Here is a 23197-nt window from a genome sequence, read left to right on the forward strand (position 1 = left end):
ACTCACATGACACTGGCACGAATGGTTGCTGGAGTTGCATCAGCTGCTGGTAGGTTGTTGCGCCTGGCTGGTAGACCGGAATTCCCGATTTGTCAGCAGCCGTTCGCTTGTATGGGACCATTCCCGGGAAAGCCTGTACACGTTATTTGCACACCACATTTGGTTTTGGGAGGCCACAATTAGAAGAGAAGAATAGTGGAAAAAGTTTGTTTGAGAAAAGTTTTTTTTATTAATAACTTGCGCATTTTTTTATTAAAACAATAATGGAATGAGTTTTTTCACAAATTAGCACTTATCAGTCATACAGGATCTTTCAAAGTGAAATAGCGAGGTATAGTAGTATAGAGTAGCTATTCAAACTATAGCGTCTTGCATAAAGAAAATGAGTTCAATTTACTAAAAAGTAAACCGTTCAACGATGGTTATTCAAATGTTTAAGCCTTTAGCCAAGACACCAATCCTCCAATCATCTTATTTCACTGACTTCTATCTACATATACGGAAATTGAGTCCTATGATAAATGATACATAAATGAATATCAAAACGCACTTACATTAGAGATTACGCAAAATAAGAAAACAAACTAAACGAAATCAATCAACGAAAATAAATTATAACCAAAAAGGGGAAATATGCATGGTTACTTACAAAGTTTTCATAGTAAAAAGATCCCATCGTTTTCATGTCCATCTGGTGGGTGCGAATGTGCAGTGGTATTGTAGTTTGGCGAGTGGAGTAGTAGTGGTAGTAGTAGTAGTAGTACAGAGGAAAAGCAGCACGCACGTGTGGGTAAATATGTGGATTGGTGTTTGTTTCCGTTCCCAGAGATATTTGAAGCATACATAATTGGCGGTACGCATACAAACACACACACACACATTTTGTTTGGAGTGATGTCATTAGTGCATGTATTGGGACGGGGAATTTGAGTGAGAATGTGGAATGATTTGTGTGTGCGTGTTTGTTGTTGTTGTTTAATGTATTTTGCGAGAAGAGAGAAAAAGCGAGAAAAATAAAACACTCATTAGTCAGGTGTACAGATAGCGGCACTAAACAATAATAGTTGAGTGACTTTATACAGAAAGAAAAGAAATTAAAGAAAATGAAACCAAGAAATAAAACTGAAGATAAAACTATTGAGATTAAGTCAAATATTCTCGTAGATTACTTCATTACTCAGCGTAACGATTGGTTTCACTGACTCAAATGACACTAAGCTCTTTTCGATTTTTGTTTGCTTTTTAGATCATCAGTCAAGTTGCGAGGATGTTTGCTTCTCCTATGGTGTTTTTTCTCCTTGCTGATGGTGAGTAATATTGGATAAATTACTGATTTTGATTACTTTGCCTGATCTAGCGAGTATTATGATGAAAACAATTTAAATATTTGAAATTTTGATATTCTCCATTGGTTCGAAAAGGCGCAACACATACACACATATTCATACGGCTGATTACCACAGCTGAAAAATATTAAGAACATAGTTCGCACATCCACTCACGCATACCCTAGAAGCGCGTTTGTACAGAGTAACGATGTTATGCCGTTTGCACGCAATGAAAATATACAAATACTTGGCAGCAACAAAAAATATAGGTTTAAAATATGATTGTGTTGAATATATTTTATCTATGTACGTGTTTAGCATACATGCTAGCAACTTCGATTCCAAGATCTCCTTTGTACACTTCAGATCAAACGTATAGAGATAATCCTCTCATTATTTCTCTTTTAAAAAGCAAACACAATCGGAAGCATGCGAAAGCTACAGCAAATGTGGTGGTACGAACAGATAACAGTAAATAAAATATTGTTTTTTATTTTGGAACCACAACGAAAGAAAACACAATAAGAAGTGAGTGGAAACTGGAAAAACAATCAGAAACAAAACAAAATTCTAGTGAAAAAGAAAGAAAATAAACGGAAACGGAAGAAATAACAACGCAAGTACCATTTGTATCATGTCATTTTCGGCTGCACGCTTTTTGCCAGCCTCCAGGGGAGGCTGGCCAATCGCTAAGGATGTCGAAGTGACAGCCCCGGTTGGCGGCGGCGGCGGTGGCAGGGTGCCCATTGTAGCAGCAGCGGCGGCGGCAGCAGCGGCAACAGCAGCCGCAGCGGACACAGGTGCAGTCTATAGATTGTGGGATTTTTTGCGGAATTCGGTGGTGGAAGATTCGGTTTCATGGGTTCAGATATTTGAGGGGTGGGGTGGTTTCGATTGGTAGTGGTCATGTGGGGGTGTTTGTTGTTGTGTTTGAATTGATTGTAGTGATGGTTTGAGAATAAGAAAAAGAAGCATAACAAGCATTTAATTAAATAGTTTTTTATGTGAAAATGAAAAGAAAACAATACAAATAAATGATAGTGAGAGTGAAATAATTATATATAATGGTCAAAGATTAAAAGTTGTGAGTAATCTGTTTAACGGGACAGTGAAATGATAATAGAATGGTTTTGATTGTGAAAGCATGTCTGCAAGTAAGAGCTCGCTAAAAAGCTTGCAGCTGCACAGTATTTATTCTTTAATTTAAAAAAAAACTCATTTGTGTGGTATCCAAATAATTTGTTTTCATCATAATAAGTTTGAAGCGGTTTTGTTCAATTCTAGCGCTTATATTTTATGTAAGTTGCACCGAAGATCTTCTGAAGCCACTGCAATATTTTTGTTGGATGGTTTGTTGCTCAACTTTTGCCGAACTAAACTTACTGCTATACTTAGGGCTAGATAGTAAAACTAGGATAGATGCTTCAGGCCTCAAGGGTAACGGACGCAATAATCACTTGGGACTACTTTTTATGACTATTAGTTTCAATTAGTTTCAATTATTAGTGAAATTTATTCAAAGACAGGTAAAATATAGATCGTCCATTTCTTTTTTTTATATATGTGAAATTGTATTGATGGGATGAACTATGGTTTGAATGTAGTAGGAAAACTGGAAAATTTAATTAATTTTAATTCAGCCGTTGCTGTGAGCAACCAAGAAAGATATCGTGCGGTAAGCATTGGACTTGGAGGGTGGCGGTCCAACATATACCAACTTGAAAATCTGTGGTCATATGCAACCACGTCGAAACGACTTTTTCGTACATGCTTGTATACAAAAATCCTTTTGTTTCGAAATTCGGAGTGCGGTCCTGGTATGCGTCCGTCTCCGATGCGCAACTATACCCGAATTTATTGGCTACGGTGATGATGAAGATGATGATGATGATCATAATAATGAAAAATATAATGATAATGATAATCAATCTGATTTCAAAGATCAAAACAACTCGAAATATAGTATGTGTATGTAATATGCCAATTCATCGAGCGAAGGTAGATTGTTACGGTTAAGGACTGTTCGTTTTATAAGGTTTGTTGCTGTCTCTGCTCCACAACCTGATGGAAAATTATGAAGTCATCCTTATCGTGTGAACAATTATGTGTATTTCGGCAACATATTTGAAAACTGTCAAAAAATACGTAATTTAATGTAAGCATGGGCCGAGTTACTAATCCGTTTCGTAAATAATTTCTGCAAAATTCGTTCACGGAGATCCTGTTGAAGCGTGAGGAGATTAACATCGCGAAGTGTTGTAAGTTTGCAGTGCACAACATGATTCAAAAAGTGGGACAGTATATTTCGGTCCCATAAACTACAAAAAGAAAAACGCTGCCCAGCACCTCCTGACACCAAATAAGAAGCTTTCAGTTCGCGGTATTGGACATTAGCAAAGAGACAGTGCAAAATATTAAAAAGAGGAACCACATAAACTTCTACAGGAAACAAATAACACCAAAAAGAATAGAAAAACAGATTTTTTATTTATTTTCAAAAGACGGTACCAATTTTTGTTCAACATATTCGTCTGAGAGGCGAAACGATGTATTGTAATAGATGATAGGATTCATGTAAAAGTTAATAATTGTTCGCTGCTAGGCTCACAATTTTATAATACGGTACTAAGGAAGATGCTACAGATGACGTTAGATTAAACAGATCGTCGCTGTTGTGCTATCTTATGACAAACGCCATTTTGGGGTAAACTGAGTTAGATATGCCACATTACTTATTTGAAAAATCTCTACAAAGTGGCGTTTTCAGAATTTTGAAATTCTGCTTGGTTACTTAGATATAGCTAGAAACATGATAAGAAATTGTGAGTTTTTTGCTTCAAATCACTATATCTAGGGATTGGCTCAAGTTATATTGAAGTTTTAGACGGGTTTATGTGTGAAAATGTCTGAGGAACACAATGGCATAAACATTTTCGAAAGAAAATTATACGAGTTGTGAGAAAAACACAGTTTTACTTTTGAACTGGAAATAAAATATATTTGGCAACACTGTAATCGAGAATAACCATTTTTTCTAGATTGCCTGACTCATTTCCTTTAAAATGCATTTCACCGAATGTTTATAGACCATATGAACCCAAAGATATGAATAAAAGTTAAAAAGTGATGATTTTTTTCTATGGAAAATTTTCCATGCACGATTATGACACGTCATACAAATTTTGTCATCAATACACGCCTATGACACGTGTGAGTGCGACTTTTGTTTACATTCATAGTAAAAACTCGCAACATAGTCAACCGATCTTCGTAATATTTGAGAGATTAATGCAGAACAGATAGAAGCATCAATTGTCTTCTTTGGATTGTTTATACCATTTATAAGTTTCAAGATATTCAATCTCAAACTTTAAAAATCGTTTTTCTCGAAATGTGCTAAATGGCGCTTGTCATAAGATAGCACAACAGCGACGAGATCGGGAAAACTCGGCGAAACGTGTAACAAGCGATCTGTTCGTGTGGCATCTTTTTTCATAATGAGCACAATCAATGGTGAAACTCAAAAACCAAGCTATCAATTTTGTCGCAAAATGGAATAATTCACTAAACTGCTCCGAGCTGTTGAAGGAAGGCTGACAAATTTATTACTTCGAAGAATTCAAGAAAATTGGGATTAAAATTGTATGAAATTGTAAATTTCAATTGTAAAAATGTATGACCACTAGGGCCATTTATAAATATTTCTTTTATTTGTGAAAATGTGCAATTAACAAGAAGTATATTATAGTATATATTATTATTCAAATGAAAATTAAACGTGAGGTATTCAGATTTATGTCAAGTTTTTTAAATAATAAGGTAAAAAATAAACGATTTCTCGAAAATTGGGTCAAACTATTTTGACAAACTTAGATTTAAACGAAAGGTCGAATTATTTCTATCCTTCATATTGAATGTGATTGGATTGAATTTTCAGATATTGCTTGATGTAGGCAGTCAGATATAGAATTACCATATAAGACATCATTATGCGCTCAAAGATTTCTCGAACCGTTGAATTTTTAATTTTGTCAGTATAGTTTGTCCAGGTTATGATCCTACACAGAATATCATTCATTAAACAGCCTTCGACAATAACCCGTGTCGTCAGATTTCAATTGTAATTTTTTGATAAAATAATCCCACAAAGTCTCGATCATTGGGTTGAGGGGAACAGCTACCCAGATACCCAGTTTGGTTTCCGGAGAAGTAAAGGAACGAAACATTTATTAAAATTCCAACTCATTTACTAAAGAAAAAAAGCGTATGTGTTCTTAGGCATAAAAGGGGGTTTCGACTTAGTTTTCATTCATGTCTTTTTCGGAGAAGCTACGTCAATGTGGGCTTTCACCAATAATGAGTAATTATTTGTTCATTTTATTGTCAGCAAAGCACATGCATTTTTCGTATGATCATTTCGCTACATTCAGATAAAGATGCATGAATCTTCCACAATTTCCACATTTCCTACAGTTTTGACGTCAATGATATTGATGACAACTTGCAGCTAATGGCGTTATTTCTGTTAATGAACCCAAAGCAATAAATTTTGAAAGACCGCTACAAGATAGTCAGAGTTGATCGTTTTCTTGAGGAAGAATGATGAGATTGTATCAAACAACGCTACATTAAGTAATTGATTTTAGGTTGCATCGGTTTCGTTCAGTCGCGTTATTAAATTGGAACAAACACATCATCGTTTATTACTAATCGCATTAGGTTCTATACATTCGAAAAATAAAATAAGTCTTGAAGTACTAGGGAGGATCATTGTCTTAAAAGACCAGTTTTGGGATTTCTTCTCCCATTTACTTATTCAATGTGAAGTTATGAACCCATAGATGAATTTTTGAAAAGCTTCTCGAGCTGCAATCCCAATCCAGATTTATGATAGTGTATTTCAATCAAATGCCATAATAAATTACACGTTTAACGACATTTATCGCTCAGCATTTTGTTTGGAAGTTTGATTTATTTAGTCTCTTTTATAGCACCCCTGGCGGCAAAGTTCTCAACTAATTTGATATCAAATTGCTCTTAAATGTAAGTAAAATAACTTTTCCCAAAAAATATGGCGCTAAACGTTATCGCAGACAAAAAATGCGACCACAGCCCCAATCAGTACAAATCCCGTAAGCTATGGGATTTTTACTATGCGCATTCCTTTTTCATTTCCCCAGTTATTCGCGTAGTAGAAGACCCTACAGTACGCAAGAAACAACAACATATCGAGTTGTTTTTTTCTCCAACAAATTCACCAAAGTTCTGGATTAAGTAGTCACCTAAAAAGTAGATACTTCAACAGTGCACTAGCTTTGAAGTGTACGCATAAATTAATTTAATTTGTAATTAATAATACAAGGAGAACAAAAAATCAAAGTCTACGTAGAGAAACGTTTGCAGAAACACCCTCCTGCATCGTAGACAAATATAGATTTTGACAGACCATCCGTCCTCCTTATGAATCTACTTGGTTTATAAACGGCCTCTAATGTTGGGCAGAATATCTTGGATGGCATCAATAGAAAAGTTTGAGAATTTTTTTTAAGAAGAAAACAAACATAAACTACTTCATTACAAAAATCCACTTTATAAAATGAACAGTCCTTAGTGTCGCAAACTTCAAATGAGAACAATCTACTTGATAACACATTCGCTGAAGCTCCCCTTATGTACATATATTATATAGAGTTTTGTTGAATTGTCAGGAAGTTGGTGATTTTTCGTACTAATTCAAGAGTAAATAAATTTTATCAATGCAGAAAGAATTAGTCCGAAAAAGCTTGACATAGCGGAGTTTTGTTATGAAAAACTGAACCGAAAAGCTTCGTTTGAATCGCCAATGTATGTAAAAGTAAATGTATTGAAGATAACCATTAATTTAATTTGCAATTTCATCTCACTATTTTTAAATAGATTCGTACAGAGAAGGTTCCTGATCATCCGCCGTTCAAATTGTCTTCTAAAAACAATATTCTCGAAATGATTGCCGTACATATTCGCGTCCATGTTACTTTCCATATCACATATAGGGGAAGATGGGGTTAAACACACTCTCTAACGAAGTATAATCATAACTAAACTATAGAACATTATTTGGGAGAATTTAATTAATGATACCATTTAACAACTGTTTTTCTTTGTAATCACAATCATAATGCTTTGCAAGATATTCAAAAACATGAAAAATATTCAATTTTTCAAAATCATTGTAAATTACTCTTTGAAAAATAGGTGGGCAAAACGCATCTGTGCGAGGGTAAAATGCATCATAACAACGGGGTGCGCTTCACCCATTATTCCGCACTGTGTTTTCGCAAGAACTCTTATATTACCTAAAAATCACATTCTTCACAATGTAAAAACGGATTTACATTTCTTCATAAGTATATCCGCACATCTATGCCTTAGAAATGGAGCTACTCCTTAGTTAGGTTCTACTCTACTAAGTTTCTAATAGTACTAACTTATCTAAAAACTCTAGTCTACTGGGCACGTTGATCTATATAACTCCGTTCATAATCTCTGCATTGGCAGAATGAACCTGCTTTAAGCCAAAAGAATGTAGTAGTAATAGATATTTCGTTGATGAAGAAGAGTTGAAACATGAGAAAACACTTTTGCAAATCCGAGATGGCTGAGTAAGATTCAAATGTTTTAGAACACAGAACTGCATGCATAGTTTCGTACTAAGGGTGATATGAGATGATACTCAGATGGAAACTTTATGGGAGAAAACACACAACTATCAATAACGAGAAAGAAAGAAGAGATAGTACTGGCAGCTGAAATATTAAAATGTAAACAAGAGCTGCAAATGCCGAAGTTGTAATGAGACTTCTGTTCGAACGGAAAATTGGAAAACAATGCAGATCGATTCGAACTGCAGACGGCCTAATAGTAACAGCAGGAGCGGTATCAGCAAACTTTCTGTAATGTTTGGCACTCATTATGTGGCGACATTTGCGCATCGAAGCCAAAACGCAGCAAGTGTTACTAGCGGCGGATGTTGACGAGTAGATGTATCTTGTGTTGTTTCGGCGAAAATGGTGCTCCAACCTTGCTTTCTTTCTTATTGTTGACGTGTACAGATATGAATTATGCGGTTCAGTTTACTACGATTATTAAGGAGTCTACGGTTTACTACCAGTAGGAGCAGTGTCATGGGGAGTTGAATGATTAAAATGTGGTGGGGTGGCTACACATGGTGCATGGTGCCAGGGAGCTGACGAAATATCGCGAGGGCTGTGAGATTAGAGTGCACGTGTGTTTGTGTTAGTTGTCAAAACGAGAAATCAAAACATTGGTTTCGAATGTTTGTTTTCGAACAAAATTGAACAGAAATAAAATCAGAACAAAGAACATTTCATTAATGAATGGCAAAAGAAACAGATTAGAAGTACAAATGAATTGTGGTAGATAAGTAGGTGACGAGATTGTTAGTGATTAGACGGGAAACTGAAAGAATGAGAGAAAAGAAACGAGACAAAAAAGGAAAACAGTAGAAGAAAAATGTTTTTTTCTTGGTTTTGTATTAAAGGTAGCCATACCGCGGTTGCGCGTGACTGCGCTGCTTTTATTTGAGCCTGCAGGTGCAAAGGAGGATGGAAGTAGCGACAAGGTTCACGAGCGCATCTACCCTTCACGGCATCCATGCACACCGTGACGGAACCGTCTTCGTGTGTTGTAACGCTCTCCTGAGGATGAGCAAAACGGCATTCGGACTCCGCTCGCTTGCAGGCACCGCGCATGAATTCGCGACATACCTAAAGACATTATCTGCTAATTGATGTTTGTCTTCTTTGATTTTCAATGTTGGTAAGTTAAAAAGTTGGTGTTTACTAGTAGGGTTTAAAATGGTAGTTTTGCTTCATATGCAGTTAAGTAGCTTTGTTTTTTTTTGTTTTGCAAAAAAGTATGCTAATTGCAAATTTTAGTTGCTTGCCAAAAAACGAAAACAAACAAATATTGAGATATTATAAGTTTGCGTATAAGTATCAATTATTTAAAAAAACACATCGACCACGGTTGCAGTGAATCGGTAAAAAATCTGGCAACAAACAAAAACGTTTTTGAAGCAGTTCATTAAAAATGTGTTATTTGAGTAGTTAAACAAACAAAAGTCTTTTACGAATAATTGAGCGATACAAAACATAAAACTTGCTAGCGGAATATTTATAATATCGATTTCTTCTAGTTGCAAAAGTCCTTGCGGTCTTTTGCAGCGTACAGAATCGAGCGAAAAAAAGTGGTTAGAACGTGTGGCATAAGAAACTCAAAAATAGTTTTAGATAATCTTGTAGGCAGAGATGCAGAAACTATATCAACAAATGAGAAAATTTGAAAGCGCACGCAAAAAATGTTTGCAGCAGTGCTGAATTTTGATCCTTTCTTCTTCTTCTATTTTTTTCGAGACAGTCGCGTTGCTCGTGGAAATACTTTTGAAAATCGCGGTTCCTATAGCGTTTTTTTGGTAGTAGGCGGTTTCCGCGACATACAGCATTGTACAACTCTTAGAACCATGCAGATGACATCTGTCGCATTTGAAACATCACGAGATCGTTGTGTATGACAGGGTTGTTGGAGTAGGTATTTTATTTTAGAACAAGGCTATCAATAACAAATAGTGGGTGAGCGGTACTGATAAGTAGTGTAGAAAGAGGAGTAAATGAAAACGAAGAGACAGAAGGGGTCATTGTACGAGGAATTATAACTAGTAAAAATTAGTGTGATAGTGTTCAGTGTGACAGAGATTGAATGGCGGGACGAACGAACGGTTCTGTTTTGGTTGGAAGTACATGGTTTGAGACACTAGGCTAACCATAGAACGGATGGAAAGTTCTAAAGTGTTATGAATTTCTTGGTACACTACAAAAGTGGTAAACAGATTTTGAATCCGGAATAACAGCAAGTAAAGAAGGTGCATTCACTATCCTATTGACTAACTTGTTTGAAAAAAATCAACATTATATTTCGACAAGTTTTCCTACTAACGACTATGGAAATTAGCTTTCTCGCAACACGTATTTTCAATACCGCGTAATCAACTATTCACGTGGATGGTGTCTTCGCTACTCTAACTTTTTTGTTCTGCTTGAGTTTGAAGCATCATTGACTTAAGTATTTTTAGAATATAAATAAAATTCAATTTTTTTATTCATTCTGAATGAACGGTGTTTTGTTTCAAGTAGCACGAACTTATTAGGACACCAATGTGTGTGTTATTATCAACTATTAAAAGAAAGTTAACGAATGTCAGGCTTGTAACTAAGGTATCTTCTAGTTGCATATCTGAATGGTTAAAAAATAGCAAGATATTTAAAAAATTAAGTGAAATATTACCTGCCTCAACTAAATGTGTCTCAAGTGTCATTGCACGTTGCTTTATTGGTTTGGTTTTATTTCAATCTCAATTATCTTCTAAAGATGTACAGAACTTCTGATTACACAAACTAATAATAAAGATATAAAATAGATTGTTGTTGTGTAGAAAATAGGTTCTACGAATAAATTTGAATGTTTGCCGAATATGGACTTATATAGAATGTCCGGAATGTAACAGGATTTTTGCGTACCATTTCGTTGGGTAGGTTTCTGTTTGTAGCATGTATAAACATCATTTATCATAACAATAAAGTATAATTCCAGCTTTTTTAAAATATCACTAATAGGTGCAAGAATACACCGTGCCGCCAGTTCAAAAGGAGGTAGTCCCTGTATCCAAAACTATTAATATTTTTAAAGGCGTATTCTGGCAGTGATAAATCCGATTTCCATCAGTTCCTCGCTCGTTTGGTGCACTTGTGAACGTGTATTATCGCCAAAAAAGTTAACTAGTTAGATGCCTGTCGTTTTCAATCAGGTGTTCGATTCATTCTCAAAAATTCACACCAATTTTTGTAATAATTGGCGATCAGGCATTATATTTATCATACATATGAGTAAACGAGTCCGGTTTTCTGGCGCTATTCCAAAACACGACAAAACAAGTCTAACGTACTTCTCCGTCGTTTTTCTTGAAAATGAAGTGTATATTTTGACATTTTTATTAATTTCCACGAAAATAAAATATTATTACCTTCTCCAGTAAGAAGGAACAAATCTGAAAAATAGTATCGGAAAAATTATTCCCACGCTATTTGTGGAGACGGAGAATTTTGCGACTTAACTTATCCCTGAAAAGTTGGACGTCGGATAAGCTTCTTCTGACGTGAGTCAGTGAGAATTACAATGCCTGTTGGCGATGGTTTAATCCCAAAATCCAAAAATTCGCTAAGTTAGCCAAAATCCAAATTGTTTGAAAAAATTCTCTTGCAGGAGAGAACCATTTTGCCTAAAACCAATCGTGATATATTTTGGGATAGTAAAAGGTTTTAAGTCAAGTCGACTGCATTGGTACTATGGGAAAATATGGAGGAAAAATACATTGAATGCTATAACTTTTGAAGTAGCAATCAGAAAATTAAAATTTATGCCTCTTTTGGAACGAAATAATCGTAGTATTTGAATGGAGATATACTTGTTCCTAGAAAAATACGGGAAAGTGGGGTACTGGGTCATTTTGGCCTCAAAATCCCCTATTTTTAATGATTTTTCTGCTCCGTGATGCAAATCATACATATTTTGTAGTTTTTCTAATGTAAAAAAATCTCAGAAATCGAACGGAATCCTTTTGACCTTAGTCCGAATACGAGAAGTTGGGGTTAAATGGCCTTTTGACATTCATATTAAACTTCATCATTTTCTCGTGAATATATCTCTATTATTCTTCACTCAATTTTCATAAACTATACCTTATTGAACGTGGAAAATCCTTAGGATTATAACAAAAATAGATTCGTTACCAGTAAAATTCAGGAACATCAAATTATCTGACATATAGTGTCGATTTCACATTTTTATCATAAAATCGCACATATTATCTCTATTTAACAACAAAATTCTTATTTAATTTACTACTTTTAGTGCAAAATATGCTTATGGATCACATGAGAAAAGTTTCATTCCTGGAAAAATAGGGGAAGTTGAGGTATTAGGACAAATAATGAAAAAAGTGAGATTTGTAGAGTTAATATAAAAAAGTTTGATGTTTCTGAATTTTACCTTTAACGTTTTTATTTTTGTTTTATTCCTCAGAATTTTACACGTTCAATAAGTTACATTTTATGAAAATTGATTGAAGAATAATAGAGATATATGCATGAGAAAATGATAAAATTTAATATGACTGACAAAAAGCCCTATAACCCAAACTTCTCGTATTCGAACTAAGGTCAAAAGGGTTCCGTTCGATTTCTGAGATTTTTTCACATTAGAAAAACTACAAAATATGTATGATTTGCATCACGGAGCAGAAAAATCATTAAAAATAGGGGATTTTGGGGCCAAAATGACCCAGTACCCCACTTTCCCGAATTTTTCAAGAAACAAATATATCTTCATTCAAATACTTAGATTATTTCCTTTCAAAAGAGGTATAAATTGTAATTTTCTGATTGCTACTTCAAAAGTTATAGCATTTAATGTATTTTTCCTCCATATTTTCCCATAGTACCAATTTCAAAAAATTTCAAGCGAAGTGGGCGGGGGTCTAAAATTGTCCAAATGATGTGAAATTTGGCATCTGAGCTTACTTTGACATTTGTCACAATATGAGAGGGGGGGCCTTTGAGAATTCAAAAAAAAAATTTTTTTGCAATGCCCTACTGCACCTTATTAAAGTAATACGTTTGCCATCGAGGAAAAATTGGCCCGTCATTTGTAACTAAGTTCTTCCACGTCCACGATTTCGAACGACGAATTGAAGGCGTAAACATATTGCTTTGCCGCGACTCCACGTGGACCAACATGTCTGTTGCAGGTTTTGTCGCACTATCAAAGGATAATGAATGGAAGCAAGCATTTATTCAGTCAATAACTTTGAATTCAATTCGATGACATGTACATATTTATACATCGATTTTAAATGAAATACAACTATTTTAAAACGACAGATTTCTGAAAAGGTTTATGGAATATAGATGAAAAAAAAACTAAATTTCTGATACAAATCTTCAAACGAACTATTTGATATTGTTCGTTAGTCTAGATCATCAAAAAAGGAGATTTTCTGAACTTCTTGAACTTACATTAGGTCGAGCTCAGATGTAGAGTGTAAAGTGCAACGAATTGGATTTTCTTCTGGGCTATTCTAGGCAAAAAGGTAAAGATAAGGTCTAGGATTTCTCTCAAGACTCTTCTAGGTAAAAAATTATGGTGTTAACCCATTCTCCATGTGTGATGCCGAACGGCATTATCAGACATGACGTGTGCAATTGTATCGTGTTAGCTTGCTAGTACATATTCGAACAGGTTCTTAGATTTAATGAACAAGTCCTAGTAGAAACTGTTATTTGATGTAACATTACAGTTCGTTCAACTGCCATATTGTAATCAAATAAATGCTGAGAAAAACATGCATTTTCATTTGTCTATCGTGGTAAATGACCAATTCTTCCTATATAGAATGGTATGAACTGATCAAATAGGCTGAATAAATTAAAGACATGTTTTATTCTCATAAGCTTCCCCGCATACCCAATAGCGTGCAAATTAATTGGGAAACTTGCATTGTACTAACTCACTAATTGGCTTTAATTTTCCAACTATTTCCGGCAAGCGACCGTGCTTAATGTGTAAATCGAAATGAATCGAACTGCTTTCCGCCTTGAGTTCACAATCGTTTAAGTTCTCCAGCTTCCAAAAACATTCTGGTAGCAATTTTTTAGGCAAGTTTAATTGATGTACTCGTGCGACAGGACTTTACGATCAATTTATCAACGAAAGATGCCATATTTTTCATTTGCTGTCGGTGACAATTTTCCGGATCTGGTTTCGCGCCAACTGGTGCTTGGTCGGTATGCTCGACAAAATGCACACGGCTTTTCCCTTTTTCTCGGCATACAACCGCACGCCACATCACACTGTCTGATGTCCGTCGTACGGTTTGCCAACCTTTGAATAACTTCTAGCTGCAGACTAGGACAGTCTACATCAACTAGTGCGACCTACAATGATTGTTTGCAAAAAAGTCATCAAAAATCACATGCTCAACATCATCGGGGAAGAACAAATTTACACATTCGGCGTGAAATATGGTGATAAACGACATGACCTGGCAGTGCATACACTCAAATATCCACGCACCGAGAGGGAACTGGTAAAGTGGGTGGATACGTATAGTTGGATAGGCGTAAAATGCAGATCACATTAAGGTAACAAATTGGACTTTTCGTGCTCTGGCAGGAGGCAGGATTGATTGCGATTTTCAACTGGTTGTCAAAGAATACTGGCGCCTGATGTGATGTGGTTTGGTTATTACAAAAGTGAGAAAATAAAAAAAATTAAATAAAATCTGTTATTGATATCATTGTCGATTTCGTAAAAAAATTAAAGAAACCTTTTAGAAGTATTGTACTTTGCTAGACATTTGAAACACATTCCAGTTTGGCACGTATCAATTGGTTAGATCGAACATTAACAGATAACTAGCTGAAACGATTGCCTCTAGACATATTTTTTTAAAGAGTGTAGAACATACAATCAACTAAGTAACTAACGAACGTGCGCTGAAGCGAACATTTGAGTTGAATACAAGGAATTAGTCAATCAGCACAGCGGACGAATCAGGCAGTTATTAGGTACATTTTTATTACGACACCGAAACTGTACTGACTGACCTTTCTCATTCAGTTGAGTTACGAAACATAGTAAGAATTGATCATACGGATGCTAGACACTGAGTTTGTAATTGTTTTTTTTGATGGCTTGGTTGTTTTTTTATAGGCAACTAACTCCATATTATGAATTAATATAGAAATACTGCTCAGTCATTCCATTATGCTTTTCGGTCTTAGCTTTGTAGGTAAATAAATACTGTACACAGTTTCTAGATTACTTAACTAAATTATATACAGCGTAACTTATTGGTTTAATTAGTCTTGCTTGAGGAACTTTCGAAACGGGTCGCCTTTTTACTTGTAATAGTATGCATACTAGTGAATATTAACAACAGATGGGCTACAGAAATATGTTTAGACAATTGCAAGCACTAAAGAAGATATGACTATTTTCAAAACTATATACGAAACTTATCTACATCTATGAACTAATAGCCAGAATGTTTTTTTTTGCATTTGTTTATAAAAAGCTTTATCCAGTAATAACTTTGAATTTCTACTGGATGCGACAACGATACCATAACGTGTTATAGGTAAATCGAGGATTCTTGCCCCACAATGTTGAGTACAAGCTATACCGATTTTTTTTAAATATTGTGTTTTGGAATGGTACAACGTGTCCGAAGTAATTCCAAGTGGTGAAGTGGCTATTTAAAACCTGCAACAATCATGTTAAGCAAATGTTTTTGTACTTGTTTCAACGTTGAGTATCAGTTCGAAGATTTCGCAACTATCAAGAAACTCAGCATATTTTACAATTTACTATTGCTGTGATAAATAAATAGTAATTCATATAGTTAGAAAAACTTGTTTACGCAAAGCTTCATCGAATGATTCCGTATTATAAAAGTTATACTTAACCATTGAAAAAATTCAAAATGTTTTTATCTATCTTTATTGGAATGGATTTGCATGAGAATCGAACGTTTTCTTGTTTATTTAGTTTTATCTCTTTTCTTTGACTCTTTTTAAACTTTCATAGGTCCACGAATCTAACCTGCTAATTGATAACACATCCTACTAAATAACAACCAATTTCAATAAAAAAGCTATAGAAAGCTTTGGAGACCGCCCTCCGTTTAGTTTTTTTGTATGAATTTATTTTGTTGTATCATGGATGATATATAGAAACGCAGAAAAAAACAAGAACGTGGCGTATGCTTATTTTATAAAAAAATGTTGAAACATTATCATTTTGGAAGACTGTGGATAGAGTGGTAGAACATATAAACATAACATGTTACCTTCTCCAAAAAATCCTGGGGTTTTGGCCATGATGTCTATATCCTGAATTAAGTCAATAAGTTTTCAAACCATAGGTCATATAGATCATTTTGAATTGTATTCGATAACAATCTGAGGATGGTGGGATATTTTATTGATAGAACTTTGCATTTTCCATAATGCTATGCAATTTCAAGAAGAGCTCTGGATAGTGCAGTAACTAGAAACATCGCAAAGATTTCAGTTGAGGCGATAGAATTGCAAAATTTAATCATCAGAACGATTTAGAGGGGGTGGGCGTAGCGTATTGGTAAATCGATTGCCTTGTACGCAGCGCACCTGGGTTCGAGTCCCGACCCCGCACATAGGGTTAGAAATTTTTCATAAGAGATTTTTCTAACCCGAAGAGGCGAATGACCTTAAGGTTAAAACCTCTATAATCGAAATATAAAAAAAAACGATTTAGACTACGTAAGATGTTGATTCACTTTATTTTTGTTATATTGCGTTATGCTATTCCATGGTCACAAAGGTCTTCGTTATTTATGATTTGCACTATAAATCTATTTGAAGATGAAAGCGTTTTTTTAGATCATCAATATTTGACGTGATAGTAGAATAAGATTTACCAAAAGTTCGTGTAGTTAATGTAAATATCGCTCGAGACATAGTTGCTGTAAGTGCTTCGCATGTTTTAAAAGTACAAGTGCAAGTTAATGCACATTTTGTGCGTTTGCAACGATTTTAACATTCTGCGATATGATTCACAAGTCTTCAAGAAAAATGTTATGCTCAGTATTTTAAAATAGTATGTATGTCCAAACCCAGAAGTTAATTGTTTCAAATTTCAGATGTCTTCGGATCCCAAGTTCTCAACATCTACGGTACAGCGACCAATTTATCTAAAGTTTCATAACCAAAATCGACTTTAAATGCTCGAGTTCAGACTAACAAGTATTTGAAGTCTCATTGGAAATGTCATACTAGCTTTGCAATTCTCTTCTACGCTATGATTTTGCGAAGTTTGTCAATTTTTCTGTCAATTTATGTTGTCAAATTCTGTAACGACACGTCATATCAAAGTCTTCTTATCATTGGAGTATACTCCTGCTACGTCCATCGTTTGCAACGTTCACAATTTGCGATAGTGATTTGATGCGTTAGGAATTTCAAAAATAGTTGGCGAAAAACAACTGTCTCCGTTTCGAAAGTTACTCATACAAATGCTCTTTGAAGGTTTAGGCGTTTGTTACTCTAAAAATGTTAAACAATAGTTAAATCTATACGCAGCCATAGAATTCATGTACAAAAAAATTAAGATAGCATTTTGGTAAACTTCCAGTAAAAATGTACACTTAAATATAAAATAGTAAACGGTACTGAATCAAAGAAGTAGTGAGGTGCAGAAAAATAGATAGAGACCAAAGCAATACGTCTCTTTAGTTTTATTTGGACAGTTAAAGCATTCGATCAATACATATGTATAGTAAAACGATCATATTTTTTTCGTTTTGTTTTAGAAAAGAAAATATAGAGGGGTAAAACTATTGGCGTTTAAAAAGGGCGAACAGGACTGTTACAAGCTTACCTCGAGCCTATCGGACCGAGGGATCTTCTGCTGTTGCGCCGGAACTACGGCCTGCTGCACGACGGGCCCCAGCTGGGACACGCCGGATGGATCCGCAGGCCCTAGCAGGGTCGGCATTAGATGACCGGGTTGAAAGTATGGACTGTACGTGCTTGCTGGCATGCTAGTCAGGTAAGGATTGGTTGCCTGTGTCGGTTGAAAGAAAAAGAAGGAAAAAAAGAAAAGAAAAGAAGGAAAAACCGTACGATTATTATATGCAGTGGTTGTCCGTGGTGCTCGTGGCACGGAAAAGTGCTCTTACGACTACAGCTCCCATCCCTGCTGCTGTCGCTAGAGCGGAAGATAGACGAGTTCCTTCCGGTGCGGTTTACTAGCAGCAGCGATAGTTGCCTGCGGTTCGTAAGAATCTCTGGTGAGGGTGACTTTTTGGTACGAATGCGAGTTCAATCTCACACTCCTATTTTTTGGCATGGTGGAAAATTGCGGTTTAACATTAACATAAAAATGCAATTAAGCTTGGCAGTCGTTCGCGGACTTTGTGGAAAATAAATGTTCAAGCAAAAATCGTTTGCAAGTTTTTCTCTAGCAGTTGGTTGGCTTCATGGAGAGAATCTTCCAGACGACTATTTGTTCGACATCTGCAGGGCAGTTGGAACGAAAGACAAGTAAATAAGCAGGACTTTAGGCTCACAATGACAAACTAAACAAAATCTAATGGTGTTCCAAAATGTGGTAATGAAAACTAAGAAATTCATTATAAATTTAATACACCATAAAATACACCAGCGATATACAGGCAGCGATTTGCTGATCGATTCTGGAGACAATTACTCTTTGAAAGCACCGTGATATCAAAGCAATTACGCGCCATAATAATGAAGAAAGGTACTCTACGAGTAATGGGTCAGGCAAACAATTAAAAACTTTTCTGTGAATCACGACCATGCTCAAATAAAAAAATGTTTACCTAACCCTAGACGGAAGCAGCAGAAATAGCAGCTATTTCCAAAAGAAAACTAGAAAACGCAGATAACATCGAATCAGCTCCTGGATAAAACGGATGCGGCCTTTGCACGCTAATGCAGAACACCCACACAGAGACACTAGCTGGAGTACATTACGCAAAGCAGCTTCGATTTCCAAAGCTTCCAAACATAAGCAGGATCAACAGTGCCTCTTAGACGCAGTAAAATACCACGTGCAGTTTGTTGCCTTTCCTAAAATATACCACAATCGGATAGCTTGCATCGATTGATTGGTATTATTTAGTTGAAAGCTCAAGCATTTAAATACTACTAAGACATTCCATTCGCACGAGAAGCTTAAGTGACCGGTTCAGGGTAGATTGTATGTGTGTTTGTGTATTTCTCGACTGTTGATTGATCTCTATAGATGGCCAGCGTGATTTGGAGCTTCTCGCAAAAAAAAAACATTGTACTCAACAGCGAGCAAGAGGGACAAAGAGTCTGCATCCAAAGTTTGTTTGTGTTTTTACCAGTGTTCAATAAAAGACTATATTGAGCAAAAATCAAAAACTTGCAGGCAGCAAAATAGAGCAACACTTACAAAAATCTGACAAGTACTAATAGTTAAAAACCGTTCGTATATAAGGAAAAATGGTACTTTGGGATACTTTGAAGTAATTACTTTGCAAGCGCCACCTTGACTATTGTTATTGGTGCTGATGTGGTTGTTGTTATTGTGGCTGGGGGTGGTGGTGCAGGTGTTACTGTTGTTGTTGCTGTTGTTGTTGGTGGAGGTCACCGCGACTGTGTGGGCGCTGCTACCATTCATAATGGCCGCCGGGACACAATTGTTGCCATTGCTGTGACTCACGACATATGTCGTATAGGGCGGATGGTGCGCTCCCCACGAGATCGTAAATCCGAGTGCCGCAGCCGCTGCCGCTGGAGGTACGCCTACAGTCGGAACTGACGTTGCTGTGGTTCCGTTCTAGGTCGTATATATCCGTTGGTGCAAAGGTAATGATTTTGCATTTCAAGTTTGATTTTGTGTTTGTGGACGAGAAAGGAAGAGGTGGAGCTGTTATCAATCGTTGATTGCATTAGTTTCTGATTATTTTTGAGTGGCTTTATCTTAAGTTTTCTTTTCAATTGAAAGAAGGTTGGTTTTTATTGCGAATCGCTGGACAAGCGGGTTTAACTAATATCTGGGAACAAGCTTGGTTTGCTGATGCATGTTAAAACTGATGGTTCTCGGATTCAATATGCAACTACATAGCTGAAGGAATAAAAATTTAAAAAAATTCATACTCCCAAAATATGTGTAACGAAAAAGGCATCGTTATTTGTATACTGGGAACTTATTTGTGAAATAGATATACTAACTAATATCAATAGACCCAAAAAATAAATAATAACTACAGCAGCTCTGAAACTTTTTTATGGACGCGCTAATGACATTATGTCAAAATAGTCGTTGGGCTCACCTCTCAAATGAAAGGTTATGGTATTAGAAACACTTTTTTCTTCGGCGGAAATTTGCTAAAACGATTCCTACTGGTGGAAACTTTTGATTTTTGGCCGATTTTGGGATAAATTTCATTTTAATGCCAGTTGGATCTCTAGAACAATACAAAATGCTGAACAAAGTCTAAACTATTTTAGACTTTGTTCAGCATTTTGTATTGTTCTAGAGATTCAAATGAAGAAGTCTGGTAAGTTAGTTAGTACAATTATGTGTTTATAAGAGCGCTTGAGCCATTAAAACTTAGTAAAACTGCAATTTTGCGTTTCTTATTAGTATTTATTTATAACTGTGTATCAAATATATGTCAAAAGTTTAAGGAAAACCTTGGGTAGTTGCGCCGTAGCTATAAACTCGTTTCAACAATATTAAGCTTCTATATAAAATAGTAAGTTAAGAAAAAAAAATAGTAAGAAATGCCAAAAATTGCACTTTTTGCAAATTTTTAATGGCTTTATCGCTCTTATAACCACATTATTCTATAAACTAACCTAATAGACTTCTCCATTTGGATCAGCAGAACAATAAAAAATGCTGAATGAAATCGAAAATAGTTAGGTAGCACTTCAACATGCATAAAGTTAATATTTTACCCCAAATTAGCCCTTTTAAAAAAAATAAAATAAAAAATCACTACTAGTTGGGAGCATTTTGGCAGACTTACTGCCTTTTATTTGAGAGATGAACCCAATGATTCTTTTGACATAATAACATTTAGTACATCCTGAGTCTCACTAACGACTTTTAGACTGTATAATTACTGCAGGAATTATTAGTAATAACTAATTCTGTCGAAATTGAAGGTCATATCTCTACGGGCTGTAGTTCCAACAGATTTTAATTCGTAAGGGTATCACAAAGGAGTCATGGATGGTGATCAGATCTAACAATAGCCTAGACAAGCCATTGGATCTACTGTCGTGATTCTGGAGTCTCTCTATCAGAAGATAATAACAACAAAATAATGGGTTTAATGTATGATAACGTGTATGAAAAAGTCGATTCGCCTCGGTTGCATAATTGCATAATAATATCTCACAATTTGTTTAGTTTTCAGCATTTTGTTTATTGCGGTAGTCACCGAATGGTTGGAATGGAATGGTTATCATTTTAAAATGCCACACACACAGATGATTTTATTTGTAAACTAGCAAAAGCAATTGAAGATTAATCGCACACTTGCAATGTATGGTTTCAAAACCGGCTGAAGAGTGCCATAAAACCTAAACTATTGCTAAGAAGTGTAATGTGGACCTAGCAAACAATTAAGTTTTATGTTTTTTTAAGTTTTATGAAACATGTAAAGCGAATGTGCTATCAAGTTTAAAGTTTTCGTTTACATCAGTTTTCATATTTTGCAGCTTTTGCAAAGTAAGTGACCGAAAGATCCAACCAATTTGTTGTTTTTGTTCGATTTTTTGAGTTTGCAGGTGTGAAAAGAAATGTTAGATTCGAAGTATTGTGTAAAATGTATGCTTGTTTCTTGGGCGCATTTTATTAGAAAGGCAGCTAGATAAGTTTATAAAACACAATCTAAGTTACTTTCGCATTAAGCAAAATGTGAAATTCTGTGTATTCTCAGCTGACAGCTGACATGCGATAAACCATTTTCTGGAGTTATAGTTAGGAATGAGAAATTGCCAAAGTATTTTTCGACGTTTTATTTTCAATTATAGAATTTTTTACGTATTCATGAAAACTAATCTCAAAGTATCGGGAAAAAAGATGGGCGAGTAATGTCTAGGACATAACCAGTTTATCGGGACTTGTCTTGGGACTAGCAAATCGAATCTAATAGTAGCTATTGTCAGTACATCGGATTATTGATAGTGTAATGGAAAAATATATAAGCAATATGATAAAACATTCGCCCGAAACTACAAACAAAGTTTCAATTAGAGGTTATGAACAACAATATGCTCAGTAATCTACCCAGGAAGACAGTTTCGTTATCAAACTCGCTGTGAATCATTAAATATTTAGATTTGATCAATAGCGAATAGCGTAAAAAATTTCCCAAAATTACGTCTGCATACAGTCGACGACTTTTTTTTACCACACCGTCTGATTGTGCAGCTATATGCTTCTCACTCGTTCGACTACCGAACTTGGAATGAGACACAAAATACATACGAGACTAATATAACTTCGATTGGGTCTCGTAGGTCTTCGCCTGAAAGACATCGGGTAATTTCAGTTTTTCGCGTCGATTCCGAAATATTTTCTAAAAATCCGGTTTTGGTTTGTTTGTAGAAGTCATACATACTTCAAAATTAAATTAAAAAAATGGTGAATGATTTTATAACTGATTATTGCAAAAATGGTGTAACTCCGTTCAGTATAATAAAAGTTCAAAACCTTACCCTCCTGTTTTATCCATTATTTCGAAAACGGTCCCAATATTGAAAAATTTGTCGTGGTCACGACAACATCTAATTTATTAGTTACAAGATTTCTATTCCACGAGGCTAGGATTAATCACGGACGGACTTGAATGTTTACGGGAACTGAAAAAATATATTCGTAAATAAAACGAATATTATCATGAATTGTTTCATCGTTTTCTGCAACATCATTTTTGTGCACTGTAAATAGTTGGTTTCGTACATTTAACGAACTGAAAAATGGTGACTTCATGGACGATTTTTTTGTCATTTTACATAATTAATAATGTTTCTATATATAGTATGAATATTGTTCTTATATTGAACGATCTCGTTAGTCGTGCGATTTCTTTTTCCTTCATCGAACGAAAGTTTTTGTATGTTTACAATTTATTTATTCATCCGATCTTTTCGGACCGATGTTTTGTAACTCCAATTTTTTAAATCAAAATAATCGAACTAGTAAAA

The 23197-nt window shown here is 35.3% G+C and overlaps 1 protein-coding gene across 36 annotated transcripts in view; it reads right to left on the reverse strand.

The window, feature by feature from the left end:
- The window catches only part of LOC131692185 (protein muscleblind), a 782320-nt gene that overhangs the window by 37722 nt on the left and 721401 nt on the right, over window positions 1-23197 (reverse strand). For 14 of the 36 annotated variants that reach the window (XR_009305925.1, XR_009305924.1, XM_058979064.1 and 11 more), the window contains 6 exons: window positions 19506-19811; window positions 17859-18044; window positions 8879-9094; window positions 1953-2135; window positions 650-691; window positions 7-133 (listed from right to left, as the gene is read on the reverse strand). Coding sequence is in view for 27 of the 36 variants with exons in the window: in XM_058979064.1 (XP_058835047.1) it covers window positions 7-133; window positions 650-691; window positions 1953-2135; window positions 8879-9094; window positions 17859-18044; window positions 19506-19811 (1060 nt within the window). In the remaining 9 variants the exon portion in view is untranslated. Of the gene's footprint in view, window positions 1-6; window positions 134-649; window positions 692-1952; window positions 2136-2245; window positions 8787-8878; window positions 9095-17858; window positions 18051-19505; window positions 19902-23197 lie in introns of those variants that run through there. The other 22 variants (XR_009305926.1, XR_009305927.1, XM_058979084.1 and 19 more) reach the window with 15 other exon arrangements.

This window comes from Topomyia yanbarensis, chromosome 3, assembly GCF_030247195.1.
Source record: "Topomyia yanbarensis strain Yona2022 chromosome 3, ASM3024719v1, whole genome shotgun sequence".
Taxonomy (NCBI): Eukaryota; Metazoa; Arthropoda; class Insecta; order Diptera; family Culicidae; genus Topomyia; species Topomyia yanbarensis.